Source organism: Electrona antarctica, assembly GCF_951216825.1.
Source record: "Electrona antarctica genome assembly, chromosome: 9".
NCBI lineage: Eukaryota > Metazoa > Chordata > Actinopteri > Myctophiformes > Myctophidae > Electrona > Electrona antarctica.
This window is the reverse complement of record NC_136790.1, coordinates 52817524-52833153: the sequence shown is the minus strand read 5'-3', so window position 1 is coordinate 52833153 and position 15630 is coordinate 52817524. Positions and strand designations below refer to the sequence as shown.

At 39.9% G+C, this 15630-nt stretch overlaps 1 protein-coding gene across 2 annotated transcripts in view; it reads right to left on the bottom strand.

Moving 5' to 3' along the window:
* Nucleotides 1-660: 660 nt before the first annotated feature.
* The window catches only part of LOC306930334 (natural resistance-associated macrophage protein 2-like), a 50206-nt gene continuing 35236 nt past the window's right edge, over nucleotides 661-15630 (bottom strand). For both annotated transcript variants that reach the window (XM_079511254.1, XM_079511255.1), the window contains exons 14-17: nucleotides 14542-14615; nucleotides 11945-12098; nucleotides 11029-11082; nucleotides 661-2602 (exon numbers count right to left, since the gene is read on the bottom strand). In XM_079511254.1, coding sequence (XP_079367380.1) covers nucleotides 2525-2602; nucleotides 11029-11082; nucleotides 11945-12098; nucleotides 14542-14615 — 360 coding nt within the window. In that variant the 3' untranslated portion in view covers nucleotides 661-2524. The remainder of the gene's footprint in view (nucleotides 2603-11028; nucleotides 11083-11944; nucleotides 12099-14541; nucleotides 14616-15630) is intronic.

Below are 15630 nucleotides of genomic sequence, written 5' to 3'. Positions count from 1 at the left end.
AGTTCACGTTCGTCCTGCAGGGTCTTCCACTCTTATAAATTAATTTTATATAAGTTATATGAAAATAGCACTGTGCAGTGTGCACCAGGAGCAGTATTTGACTAGTACTGTAGCTGCCTCTTGTACATACTCTGGTCTGAACATAATCTGATTCAAATATCCTCTCCTCCTCACCTTGCCATGCATTCTAAAACATGCAGGAGTGCTTAGAAGCATTAACATTAATCTTTGTCTTATTTTACTTTTTCGTTGTTGTTTTTTTTTTTTTTAAAGTTGAACAACAAAGAATAGTAGCCTAAACCAGAAGCCGCAGCCTGGTACTGAAGAAGCACCAGGCGAATTCCTCTTGAACCAAATGTATAATTGGATCCGATTGAAAATGCAGTTAGTGACAAATGTATACAATCTATCACCACGTATATTTCCGTGAGTAGCCTAGTCTTCTCTTCAACTACACACATTAAACCCATTTTGGGCGGGAACCCCTTTTGGTGTTAGCATTATGTTATGCTTTAGCTATTGAAAAATAGCAGATCTACAAGCTCATAGCGCGCCACCGAGTGGCGCGCTATGAGCTTGTAGGTCTGCTATTTTTGGAAAATCATGAAAATGCGGCAACAAATCTTTGAATATATATTCTTTTTTTTTTTTACATCAGGTCAAAATGGAAGCAGTTTTGACCTTTTGTATGCTCCCAAATTCTGACAATTTTTTGCATGATTGTATGCAAAGAGATTGTTTACCATAAAGGACTTCCTTGGTAATCTCTAGTCTCAAGACAGACTAATCTGCCACCAACTCCAGTTACAACGTGGAATGAAAACAAAGACGCACCACCGGAAGAGGGGGGCTGAAGGAGAGTGAACGGACCGACATAATTCAAAGGATTTTTTCCCCCCTTTTTTTGCCGATTGGTTCCATCGATTGCCGATTGATCGCCTGGTAATGCAACGATGCATATAAAATTACAAAATATAATACAAGTATGACAAACCACATACTGTACATTAAGCACCTTCTGGGATGTGATCGTTATCGCACAAAATATTATACTCATATAATACATCAAATATCTCGTTAAGGTTCATTTGGATTTTCTATATATCACTAATTATGGTTAGAATGGAAGGTTATCTGACCGTCTTGGTTTGGTTCAGATCTACTTGGTCGATAGCAAAGGCATAACATGTCTTATAAAGGCGTAGAACACATCTTTGGATTGTCACACTGGGCTGGCTTTAGCAGCATTACGGACATTTGTTTATAGTTGTGCACTTAATGACGAGGACAAATAAACCATAATGGGTGCCATACATTTCCCCTTTTTGATTTTGAAGTCCAATCGTGATTTCTTTTTATTAATATTATTTTGTATTTTTTATCTTGAAATATGGTTTGAACCACTTTAACCTCAGTGTTCCTATTTTGGGCATGTCACAAAACATTCGTCACTTTTCTCTCCGAAACATTATTTTGCCCAATATTTTCCCAAATCTTTGAAAAACAACAAAATGTACAAGCTCACAACACATCATAATGAAACATGTTGTGAGCTTGTAGATCTACCCATTTCCGGACGTAGTAATAGGGCTTACGTGGTTAAAGTTAGGTACGTCTGCATGGATTTTCATCACGCCAGGCAAGCAAGGAAAAAAACAAACATGTACAAAGAAATAAACACTCACTAGAACAGTGGTTCCCAAACCTTTTCATGTCAAGGACCCCCAAAATGATACTCATTATCCTGCAGACCCCCCATTTGAAAATACATGCCAAGGACCCCCATAAGAGAAGATTTGTACGGCTCTAGGGCCCCCCGGTTTGACCTGAATTAGGCTACGGTCCTCTATTTAATGGCATCTCTGGGACCCCCAATACATATTGTAAAATGAATGTTGATGTACAAATGTTTTTTGTACACTCTCTGAGTTACAGACCCATAAGGGTCCTAATTATCATTTAGCTGGGGACCCCCTGGAACTCTCAAGGACCCCTGGGGGTCCCCGGACCCCACTTTGGGAACCACTGCACTAGAAGTCTGTAAGATCTGTTAAGGGCACTTGGAACAACCAGAGGCACACAAATAAAAGGGCTCAAGAGAAGGTGCACAAAGTCTGGCCTAGTGTCCACGATGGTCCCACCCTAAACCAGGGTAAAGATGGACTGTACTGGCCTATAGTGTCCACGATGGTCCCACCCTAAACCAGGGTAAAGATGGACTGTACTGGCCTATAGTGTCCACGATGGTCCCACCCTAAACCAGGGTAAAGATGGACTGTACTGGCCTATAGTGTCCACGATGGTCCCACCCTAAACCAGGGTAAAGATGGACTGTACTGGCCTATAGTGTCCACGATGGTCCCACCCTAAACCAGGGTAAAGATGGACTGTACTGGCCTATAGTGTCCACGATGGTCCCACCCTAAAACCAACAAGGTTCTCTACAGGCTTGCCTTGCATGAGTCCTTTCTGCAGGCGTGTGTGTATCATGCCATATAGTTCATGCCTTTTAAAAAACGTGCCGCTATCTCTCAACCATGGCGTCAGTGTCCATGTCGTTCAACAAGTAAATGTCAGTGTGACCTGACAGTCCCAGGCGCATCTGAAAGAAAATGAAAAGGGGAGACAAGGGAGACGCTATCAGTAACGTGACAAGTGATTAAAGACCTTGAAATCAATTAAGCCCTTCACTAAGTCCCTCCCCCAACCCATCCTTGTCCAATAGGCACGTTAGCAGCGACGAAAGCTTGACCTGCATAGCAACCGTTGCTAAACTATTTGGATTGGCATGATTGGACAATCGCTTTTTTGGGGTGGGATTTAGTGGAGGGCTAATTCACCCTTTGTCAAGTCCAGCCCCTGGTTGTGGCCCTCTTCGCACCCATTGGTTGCAGTTTCGTGGTTGGACAAAAATCATCTCTCTCCATCCACTACCATTGAAATATCAGTTGCTTCGTATTGATATTCTGGGCATTCATTTCTTATTTTAAACTTGGCGTCAGTAAAAAAGGAACATCACAGGTGCATCATGGTGACTGCAGGGCATATCATGTTTGTTTTTTAAAAAGATGTTTTTAGCAAATTCAACATAAACAAGGCGGAACCAGGGCGGAACAAGGCAGAAAGAGCCTGCTGGTTGGTCAGTCAGGGACCAATCAGAAGGCTGACAAAGGGTGAAGTTAGGATCTTTGAAGTGGTGTTATAGAAGCCGTAAACATTCCGTGTGTTTGGACTGAACAGGACTGTTGTTTGCAATTGCCCTCAAACCATCACATACAGTACAGTAGCTTATACGGAGTTTGAAAATCACACCAAAGTTATAAATAATGTTTCATTAAAAAACAACTATGTAATAATTACTGTCCATGTCCCCTGAAGCACAATACCACTGTTGTGGGATAAGACAACACTTGGGGTCAAGTAGAACTCCCAGAGCATTATTTAAACTTTAACAAATTTGATTCATGTTAATTATAAAGGGTAACATATTCTAGCTGCTCACCCTGGGTTAGGTTGTTTTTCATCCTGTCAGTGCAGGGAAGTATTCCACTTGCCAGAGTGTGAACCCAGACATGTTGAGTACACCAACGTTTTATGTTAGAAATGTTGAGTATGGGTCCCCAGCATGTAGAAACTGCCAGATGCCAACTTGCATATTTTGAGCAATTTTTATAATTGGCATAATATGTGACCATACCATTAACAACCTATAGAAGGCAACATATTAAAAATGTCATCATGCTTTATGTAGCATGTGACGTGTCAAACTAGGGGGTTTTCATGATGCTGAATCCATTGCAAATATTCAAAATGTCATCATGCTTTATGTAGCAGGACGCTGAATCCATTCCAAGCATTAGTTTAGCAAAAAAAAAACACTCATTGGGCTAAAAAACAGTGCAAAACTAATGCTTGGAATGGATTCAGCGTCATGCTACATAAAGCATGATGAAATTTGTAATATTTGCAATAACACATGCAAGTTAGCATCCAGCAGTTTCTACATGCTGGGGACCCATACTCAACATTTCTAACATAAAACCTTGGTGTACTCAACAACGATGGTGTCACACGGTATATCTTATAAGCTGTAGATGTATTTTCACTCTGTGACAAAGCATAAATTACGCATATAGACCTAGGTTCTTTTTTTAGAACTCTCGCGAGTCTCTACTATAATGACATGCCAAGAATAGGGACATCTGGGTTAATGTGGTTAAAGTCTAAACCGACTCAGTGGAAAAACAACTCATTTTAGAACTCCCCTTTAATTCTATGTTTTTGTCAAATCAAGCATTGTACAGCCATGGGGCCTCTGGAAGACATTGTATGGCTGTAACCTACTACTAAGATCATAATATGTTGTGATGACATTGCAATTATTGCAACCTGGAGCTAATCACGTGACTTGGTGCCAATGTATTGTTTGTACTGTAGGTACGGTAGGCAGGAAAAGGAATGTTTGAGCTTTTACAAACTGATTTACAGATTTAAAGATAGTGGAAATATTATCTTCTTGATGGACATTAAGGATTCCTTGGATGTTTAAAATCATCATCGTCATTAGAGAGCAAAGAATTTATGACAAAGAAAGCCACGATTGGTGATTGGAGAAAAAAAAAAAGAAAAAAAAAGAATGAAGCATCAGCAAACTAGCATTTAAATGTTATAATAAATAATGTATGTTATGCAAAACAAAATATTGCTTTAACAGTGCGATGATTCATATAGTTTACAACTTGGGTGTTGTGAGCAAAATTATTCAGATGAATATTTTACTTACTGCTCGGACATCCGTTTCAAGAGAAAATGACAGCTTGCAATGTAAGTAAACAAAAACGGGAATTGTCAATTTTAAGTATACTGAGCAGTTCTAAATAAATCAGGCTCTTATATGCCCCGATTCATACCTGGTTGCGCATCGTGTTGCACATTGAAAATATCAGATCGTCAAGCTCACAATAATGTCACAGTGCGACACACTGTGAGCTTGTAGATTGGCTGTTTTTGACACCGCCTTGCAATAAGTATAAATAAGGCGTTATAATTATACATTTGAAGTTATGCTATATTTAAATGATTCCTGAATGTGCCCAACATACAACTATAACCTCAATGGAAACAAGACCGCAAGGACTTTTTCTGTGTTATCCAAAAGTGGTGATTGTACTGAATAACCCCAAGATGAAATAGTATTTTTTATTTTGTTCTATACTTTTTATATTTTGCAACCCATTTTTTTCACCCAGTGTCAATTATCTAATGTAATCCTGGGCGCTACACTTCCTCTGCCAACCTGGGGGGGAGAGCAGCGGACTGACCTCATGCTTCCTTCTATGCATGAGGAGTCCAAGCCGGAGAGCAAAGGACTGACCTCATGCTTCCTTCTATGCATGAGGAGTCCAAGCCGGAGAGCAACGGACTGACCTCATGCTTCCTTCTATGCATGAGGAGTCCAAGCTGCTTCTTTTCACCTGACAGGGGGGGGGGGGGGGAGTTTCCCCGGCCGGACGTACTGTAGCACGTGGAAGGAACACGTTATGCCGACCAGTTCCTTCCCCCTCCATCAGGCGCCCCGGCTGACCAGGGGGAGGTGTGAGGTGTGAGGATGAAATAGTCAAACATAAGTAATTCTGCACACATTAAGACACAAGACACCACCAAATGTCCATTCTTCCATGTTGTTCCATTTATTTTTGGATACATGGCGTGTTGCATTTTAGTAGCAAAGAAAGGACAAACATTCATTCAGTGTGTATTTAACTTATATCTACAGTTGTAAACTACATTGAATCTCTGCTCTCAAACAGTCCAAATGGGCAATTGTCAGTGTCAAGTCCTTATTGTTTCAGAACAAAGGGAGGCAGAGACAGATCCTGGACCGATGAAGCCTCACAACAGTCTAACCCAAGTCCTTATTGTTTCAGAACAAAGGGAGGCAGAGACAGATCCTGGACCGATGAAGCCTCACAACAGTCTAACCCAAGTCCTTATTGTTTCAGAACAAAGGGAGGCAGAGACAGATCCTGGACCGATGAAGCCTCACAACAGTCTAACCCAAGTCCTTATTGTTTCAGAACAAAGGGAGGCAGAGACAGATCCTGGACCGATGAAGCCTCACAACAGTCTAAAAACTAAATACACTCACATTTGTCATCTCCTTTATCTCAGTGGTTCCCAACCTGTTTCATGTCAAGGACCCCTAAATTGACACTCATTAGCCCGAGGACCCCCATTAGAAAATATACGCCAGGGACCCCCATAAGAGAAGATTTATACGGCTCCAGCAGTGATTTAGACAGTCCGTAGACATGCATTAAGTCTACGGACCCCCATTTAATGGCATTTCTTTATATTGTAAAATCAATGCTAATTTAACTCTGAGAGCGTACAAATGGAACCAAATGGACCCGTTAGGGTCCATTTGTACGCTCTCTGAGTTACAGACCCATAAGGGTCCATTTGGTTCCAAATTATCATGTAGCTGGGTCCCCCCTGGAACTCCCTCAAGTACCCCTGACCCCACTTTGGGAACCACTGCTTTATCTCAGAGAACACAGAAAATCATGGTCGTTAAACAGAAAAGAATGCAATAATGGTGCGTTTTTAAACACCATCTAGTCCATTGTATTACTAATAATCACTGAACCTGATTTTCGTTTTAAAATGTGAAGAGGCAAAAGCCAGGTGTCATATACTACTGTACTGTAGCTTCCTAAATAATAAATATTCACAGCCACCAGCCATCTAATTAAAAATTAGTTTTTAAAAATATTTTTTGTGGTGTTTCTCTATGGCAACACACCATCCAGAAGGGCATGCACATTGCCAAACGACGTCCAGATTCCAGACTCAATTAAGATTCTGGATCCTTTGCAATGGTTGAACTCTCTCAAAGTACAGTACAGTACAGTACTGTTCTTGAGAGAGCGCGAGAAGGGAAATGACCCAAAGTCACTCTAGTGTGAGTGAAAAGGCCAATATTTCCACCTACAGTAGCCTGTATATGCATTTCCTGGAACAGTAGGGCTTCTGTCAAAAAGCACAACCATAATTTCCAACAATATTAAGAGACACAAAAATAAATCCCTTCCCTCAGATTCCCTTCATAGTCATGGGGTCGATCTGTGTGGATTAGTATTTTCTCAAGTAAACTCACAAACAGAAAAAGGTAGTTTTTTTAAATTAGGTTGGAGGCAGCTCAACAGTTCCAACTGAACGTGTAAAACCTGACCTGAAACCCTGTATAATTGTAACATTTATTGATGTATAAAATATATTTAAAAACTCTTGATCAACAGAATATACTACTATATACTATTCCTTCAGATTTGATTCAGGTGGATGGCAAAACTACAATAGTTTTATAACAAAAGAAAAAGCTCAATACTCTCAAAGACAAAACAAGTATATATATTGTATAACACACGACATGACATGATGCTGAATAAAAATCTTTTTCGCAGCATCCGTCGAGAAAAAGACAACCTAAATCCACGTTTTAATCATCACTGAATATTTACATCCAGGGTGTTATTTGTGAGGGGAACAACAAGCAAACCTCTGCCTCGTATTGGTCTGACTTACGATTAAAGGCTAGATTTCTGCCCACAAATTCATCGCTTAATTTTTGCCATTTCGATGTTGGCGCACTGTCTGGGGCTGGTCTGCCTGACCAGCACCACTCATGGTAAATGGCACCAATTTGGGGGCTCTAGGGATGTGCTTCAACTTGCAATTACTTGAATATTTTACTCTGCTATACCGGTATGTCAATTCTTACCTGACTCACTGCTTATTCATTCAATGGAATGACTAAAATGAGTATCTATACATATCAGATAATTGTGCATCTGACACAGCTAGACAGTACATATTTTTAAAGTAATTCAAAGCAACAAACTAAACACAGACACTGGTGGCTTCTCACACAAACAACTGGAAATTATGCGTACCGATAGTATTAGTCCCTTAACCCAGATTTTTCAAAAATAGCAGACCTACAAGCTCGTGGCGCGCTATGAGCTTGTAGATCTGCTATTTTTCAATAGCTAAAGTATAACATAATGCTTAGTTAAAACACCAAAAAGGGGTTCCCGCCCAAAATGGGGTTAAATACCAAGTACCCTTTCCTGTACACATTTGTATTAAGCATTGTATTAAGCACTTTTGTCATAAAGCCCCCTTTGCTCCTGCAAATGCACAAATAAAATGTGAAAAAAGAAAAAGAACAATAATAATAATACATTTTGTTATACAGCAATTAGCATTTCTGTTCCAAAACTAAATGTATGATAATCTATCAACACAATCTCATCCATCAGTGCTGTGTAGGTATTAGAGCTCAACAGTAAGCGCTTATACTCGAATAGATTTTTAATCCCTCACACTCTTCGTCTTCACTTACAGAATGTTATTTAAGCAGCAATGTTTCCGTCGGTCAGACCTTCAATGCCCGATGAAGGTCTGACCATCCAATTTTTTTATATATATTTTTTTCTGTAAGTGAAGACGGTGTGCAGGATTCCTGCACACCGGACTCTTCCAGTTCATTTATCCGACACACTTCGTCCCTCTATTTCACACTATCAATGGGACTCTTACTCCGGGGGACTCACCGTTGAGCACTAATAACCCATTTTGACCTGAGAACAGATTCTAAAAAATGTCTTCTACATCCTGACAGTTTTCTGAAAAAGCTATGTTTCTATGTCAGTTGGTTCTTCGATTTTTCAAAAATAGCAGACCTACAAGCTCGTAGCGCGCCACTCGCGCTATGAGCTTGTAGATCTGCTATTTTTCAATAGCTAAAGCATAACATAATGCTAACACCAAAAGGGGTTCCCGCCCAAAATGGGATAAACCACTATGAAGGAAAGTGGAAGTCGAAGCCAAAGTGCTGGACTTCACTCCCCCGTTCGTACCCCATCGACCGCGAGTGAGAAATGGGTTAAACAGTGTAACAATAGTTTTTTTTACTACCTATACAATTACAGGGTAGAGAGCTGTGATAACACTGATCGGCACCGACAGGAGGATGAGAAACAATAGTGAATTTCTCTAAAAAATAAATAAAAAAAGTGAAGACTTGATTTAAATGTAAATCAAAAACGATAAGAAGTTGGCATCAAATGTCACCATGTCTAGTTGCTGGTGCTTGTAATGTACGACGAACATGTTGATACCCGGTGATTAAAACAAGGAGTCCACAGGAAAGCAACGCACATCCCAACAAAACATTATAGTACAGGTTGCACTGAACTAAAATACGTACTTCAGAAGAGGAAGGGGGAAGTCCGCACACTGTGTCTTAGATCCCGGGTTAGAAAAAACATTATCCCATTTTGACCTGAGATCAGATTCTAAAAATGTCTTCTACATCCTGACAGTTTTCTGAAAAAGCTATGTTTCTATGTCAGTCGTTCTTCGATTTTTCAAAAATAGATAAAAGCTCAGTAAAAGCGCAGTAAGTAAAATATTCATCTGAATAATTTTGCTCACAACACCCAAGTTGTAAATTATGAATCATCGCACTGTTAAAGCAATATTTTGTTTTGCATAACATACATTATTTATTATAACATTTAACCCATTTAGGCCTGACCTCAAAATTTAAAAAAAATGTTCTAAATCCTCCAGTTTTCTGAAATAAATATTTTCACGATTTTTCAAAAATAGCAGACCTACAAGCTCGTAGCGCGCCACTCGGTGGCGCGCTATGAGCTTGTAGATCTGCTATTTTTCAATAGCTAAAATATAACAGAATGCTTGAAACACCAAAAGGGGTTCCCGCCCAAAATGGGATAAAGTTCACGACGTTTCAACACTAAGGGTAGAAACGTTGTGAACTGCAAGACATTTTTGTACTGCAACTCTCCCATTACAACGTGTAGAGTTGTTGTTATTCGGAATGAAAACAGAGGCGCACCACCGTAAGAGGAGGGCTGAAAGGAGAGTGAACTGGCCGACATCTGGGGCTCCATTTTCGTCACCTCTAAACCCCTTATCCCTAAACGTCTGTGGCTTTCTTTTTTTTACTATTTTGATTTTTTTTATAGTTCAACTAGCCAATCTACATTTGACACGTTGTGAGCTTGTAGACTGGCCATTTTAACTATTCAAAAATGCTTTGCAAAATAGTAAACAGAAAAAGGCAAAGAAGTTTAGGGATAAGGGGTTTAGCGGTGACGAAAATGGAGCCCCTGGTCTCCACAGAGCAAATAAAAAATAAACATTTGTTGCCAGTGGGTTGGCTGATTGCTGGGAGCTATAAAACACAGTGTGCAGACTTCCCTCCCTCGTCTAAAGATACCCAGCCTTAGGCCTTACTCACACTGTTGCACCATGCATACAACATTTGTCTTGTGTCTTGTCTGTGTTCGTCTTGTGTCTTGTCCCAATGCATTTCTAATGGAAGTCACATGGTTTGACAAAACATTTGTTTGGTGGCTGTGTTGTGCCCCCCTGCCACGCATCAAACAAAACCATGTGACTTCCATTGGAAATGCATTGGGGCGGCCATTAACCCATTTTGACCCGAGATCAGATTCTAAAAATGTCTTCTACATCCTGACACTTTTCTGAAAAAGCTAAGTTTCTGTGTCAGTGGTTCTTCGATTTTTCAAAAATAGCAGACCTACAAGCTCGTAGCGCGCCACTCGGTGGCGCGCTATGAGCTTGTAGGTCTGCTATTTTTCAATAGCTAAAGCATAACATAATGCTAACACCGAAAGGGGTTTCCGCCCAAAATGGGTTAAACATGGACATGGGACATGGCACAAGACAAATGTTGTATGCATGTTGCAACAGTGTGAGTGAGGCCTTACACACAACCAACTTGCTCGGGCCTCCACACAGTATCAACCCCCCCCCCCCCCCCCCCCCCCCCCCGTCTCATATCTAAGCAGGGCTCAGTCTCTCCGTGGCGACAGAGGAGGAGGAACGCTGGCAGAGGGTTACAGTCTTTTTTTTTTTTTAGGAGTCGTACTCATAGGGTTCCTGGACTAACACAGCAGCTCTAGTGCTTACCCTGCTGCCACAGTCCAGACAGGTGACCCCCAAGGCAACCAGACAATGCCACGACTGGAGAGAGAGAGAGAGAGGAGAGGAAAGGAAGAGGTCAGCAACACCCACGACATGCAATCCAAACATCTAAAATTAACGTACATAGTCTCACATGTAAAAATAACTTTAAAAGGATGGCTTAGTTAAAAAGGACCATACCAGCGTCATAAAATGTGTGTATTTACATCTTCAGTCATATGTCGTACACACAAATGATTTTGGAGCTTTGCAGCTTTAAACGTAATGCCAGACCACTGGCATGGTCCTTTACTCAATTTAGACCTGAGGCAGTCTTCTAAATCCTAAAGGTTTTCTGAAAATACTATGTTTCTATGTCAGTGGTTCTCAAACTATTTCATGTCAATTATCTGTATTTGGCTGCGGACCCCCCCATCTGAAAATATGTAGTTCCAGGGACCTTCCAGAAGCAAGGATTTGAGTTAAAAACGTTCCCCCTGAAAGAATATATATATTCAAAGATTTGCGCCACATTTTCAAAAATAGCAGATCTACAAGCTCGTAGCGCGGCACTCGCTACTTTCAATAGCTAAAGTATAACAATGCTTAGAACACCAAAAGGGGTTCCCGTCCAGAATGGGTTAAACCATTTTAGGCGGGAACCCCTTTTGGTGTTAGCATTATGTTATGCTTTAGCTATTGAAAAATAGCAGATCTACAAGCTCATAGCGCACCACCGAGTGGCGCGCTACGAGCTTGTAGGTCTGCTATTTTTGAAAAATCGAAGAACGACTGACATAGAAACATAGCATTTTCAGAAAACTGTCAGGATGTAGAAGACATTTTTAGAATCTGATCTCAGGTCAAAATGGGTTAAAAGACCATGCACTTTTAAGTGTTGAGATGTGATCCCGTCACTCACCAGGTATCCCACGAAGCACAGGTAGGCGATGGACAGGAGGGAGGCCGCCACGTAGAGAGGCACAGTGTTCAGGTTCTGGACGTAGTCCACCACAAAGTACATGTTGATGGCACACACACACAGGATGACCACGCCCCCGGAGATCTTCCACGCCCTGCATGAGGAGTAGTCAGGGAATATTATCAGTATAATCTGGGAATACATTTCTTACCAAGAATTTTCTTCACCAATGTGAAGAAAATTCATGAAAACCCCCTAGTTTGGCCATAGCCACTTGCCCAAATATGCCCAAATGTGCTGACTTCATCACATTTGTGATGACGGCTATGGCCGTTTTTAGCCCAAGGAGTGTTTTTCGTGCTAAACTAATGCTTGGAATGGATTCAGAATCATGAAAACCCCCTAGTTTGACACATCACGTGCTACTTAAAGCATAATTTTGCCTTATAATGGTTGTATGGTACCCCAACTTTCAGCAGCTGTCAAAACTTCCCCTAGGGTGGTTGAATATAAACCAATGTGGGATATGTTAGTAGACACCTTTACAAACACATTGGTGAAGAAAATTCTTGGTAAGAAATGTATTCCCAGATTGTATTAATATCCCCTGACTGGAGGACCACACGCACACACAAAGTGTTTGTTTTACTTTTCTCCAATAATATTTTGTATTGACTTTTACATTATATGACGAAGACAAAACAAAACAGACAGCTCAAACACAGATATACACATATGACTACCTATTGTACATTGGGCCATAAAATAAAATGTATGTGGCCAAATTTGACTGAGGGACTGCCATTGAATGTTTTTTTAATTTTAATTTTTTCATGTCATATGAAAGCAGGGAATCATAGCTTCAAATTGACATATTGGTTGTTCAGTTTGACCCACCAGTTTTGGAGATATGGTTTATAGAGTAATGTCTTGCAGAGAAACAGCGAGTTGAGAAAACAGGCTTGAAAGGTTCACTTCTGTGGTCTCTAACATTACACCTAGCTACATGTTTAAGCATTTATTTCATATTTACATGTCTTCTGTGGTCTCTAACATTACACCTAGCTACATGTTTAAGCATTTATTTCATATTTACATGTCTTCTGTGGTCTCTAACATTACACCTAGCTACATGTTTAAGCATTTATTTCATATTTACATGTCTTCTGTGGTCTCTAACATTACACCTAGCTACATGTTTATGCATTTATTTCATATTTACATGTCTTCTGTGGTCTCTAACATTACACCTAGCTACATGTTTAAGCATTTATTTCATATTTACATGTCTTCTGTGGTCTCTAACATTACACCTAGCTACATGTTTAAGCATTTATTTCATATTTACATGTATTCTGTGGTCTCTAACATTACACCTAGCTACATGTTTATGCATTTATTTCATATTTACATGTCTTCTGTGGTCTCTAACATTACACCTAGCTACATGTTTATGCATTTATTTCATATTTACATGTCTTCTGTGGACTCTAACATTACACCTAGCTACATGTTTATGCATTTATTTCATATTTACATGTCTTCTGTGGACTCTAACATTACACCTAGCTACATGTTTAAGCATTTATTTCATATTTACATGTCTTCTGTGGACTCTAACATTACACCTAGCTACATGTTTAAGCATTTATTTCATATTTACATGTATTCTGTGGTCTAACATTACACCTAGCTACATGTTTAAGCATTTATTTCATATTCACATGTCTTCTGTGGTCTCTAACATTACACCTAGCTACATGTTTATGCATTTATTTCATATTTACATGTCTTCTGTGGACTCTAACATTACACCTAGCTACATGTTTAAGCATTTATTTCATATTTACATGTCTTCTGTGGACTCTAACATTACACCTAGCTACATGTTTAAGCATTTATTTCATATTTACATGTATTCTGTGGTCTAACATTACACCTAGCTACATGTTGTAGTATGTGAAGAGTCTGCCTGTGCTATTAACTCATTTTGGATAAAGATTTTTATTTATTTTTCTCCTCTGGTGAAAAGCTGGAATTTGCGCGATGGCAGGCTCTGTCAAATCTGGTCACATATATGGACACGTTGTTTTTATGACAATTCTGTGACAGATTTTCTACAGCAACCTTAAAGGAGAAAACCACTCATTTTCAACATTTTACTATGTCATTAATATACCTTAGAGCTGTTATATAAAAATAAAAAAATCCCCCCATTCTGTGTTTCCCAGAACTGTAATTATGAAAAAAATCATTAACATGGTGAAACACATCTTGATGATGTCATCAAGATGTGTTTCACCATGTTAATGATTTTTTTTCAGACCTCTAGTTCTAGGAAACACAGAATGGGGGGACTTTTTTATTATTTCCACACAACAGCTCTAAGGTATATTAATGACATAGTAAAATTGAAAATTGAAAATGAGTGGAATGCCCCTTTTAAACACTTTGTCAGTTTGTCCTTAAACTCTCAGATTTCACTTAAAGAAATGGCATGCTACACCCTGGATAACCGTAGATGGTTCCGGGTAAACACAAGGGGTCTGAATGAATCTGCCGACTTAAAACGTTTGAAACATTGAGATTACACTTACAGTCCATTTGCGAAGTCGCTCATGATGGACGTTAGGCTGGTGAAGGTCAGGATGGGGATCAAAGCAAACGGCAGCTGTTGAATAAGAAAATAAATAATCAATATAGCTGACGACAACACAAATTACATATTTCTAAAAAAAAATCACACCCATGTGAAGTAAGTGGTGCAACTCCGTGTGGGGGTCCCTGGGGTGTATAAATCACCATATATACAGTTAATATGTGCGTGTGTTTGTGTGTGTTAGGTTGCGCACAGGTGGTGAAAAACAACTATACTGTTTTCGTGCTCAGACACACCCACCCACACACATAGTCAGGAAGTGGTTGCACCACTTAAAACAAGCGAGTGGTACTGTACTGTACTGTACTGTACTGTACTGTACTGTACTGTACTGTACTGTACTGTACTGTACTGTACGGTACTGTACTGTACTGTACTGTACTATCCCTCCTCCCTGGCCTGTGTGTGTGTGTTAGGCTGTGAAAGAGTGACACTTGGTGGTGAACAAACGCTATTTTCGTGCTCGGACAAAGCCAGGGACACAGCCACACACATAGCTGTCTATAGGAGTGGTTGCACCACTCAAAAAAGTAACACTCACTAAATTAGTAAATAAAACTTAGGTGAGTGGGATAATGAGCAGCCAGGGACACTTATTATCCTCTTAGTCATCATCTAGTGTCCGTTCTGGAGAGCTCATGACTGGAAGTTTAGTTTACAAAATGAATGCAATTACGTTTGGATGTGAATGTGTTTATCCAGTCAGTGGATGTGAATGTGTTTATCCAGTCAGTGCCAACTACAAACTAACAAAGAACTAATTTCTGCTTCTCCGTTGGTGCAATTAGACCGGGAAAGAAAAAAAATGGGGAAAGCATCGGGTGTCATTTTTATACTTAGCAGATACACAAGCTCACAGTGTGTCACTTTGTGCCATGATATGAGCTTGTGGATCCGCTATTATTTTGAGAAAATCGTGAAAGTGTGTGCAAATCTTTGAATATATACATTTTTGTAAGCGAAGAAATGTTAACTCGAAACTTTTTGCTTATAGGGAACTGGGTGTCCTTGAGTCCTTGATATGAAA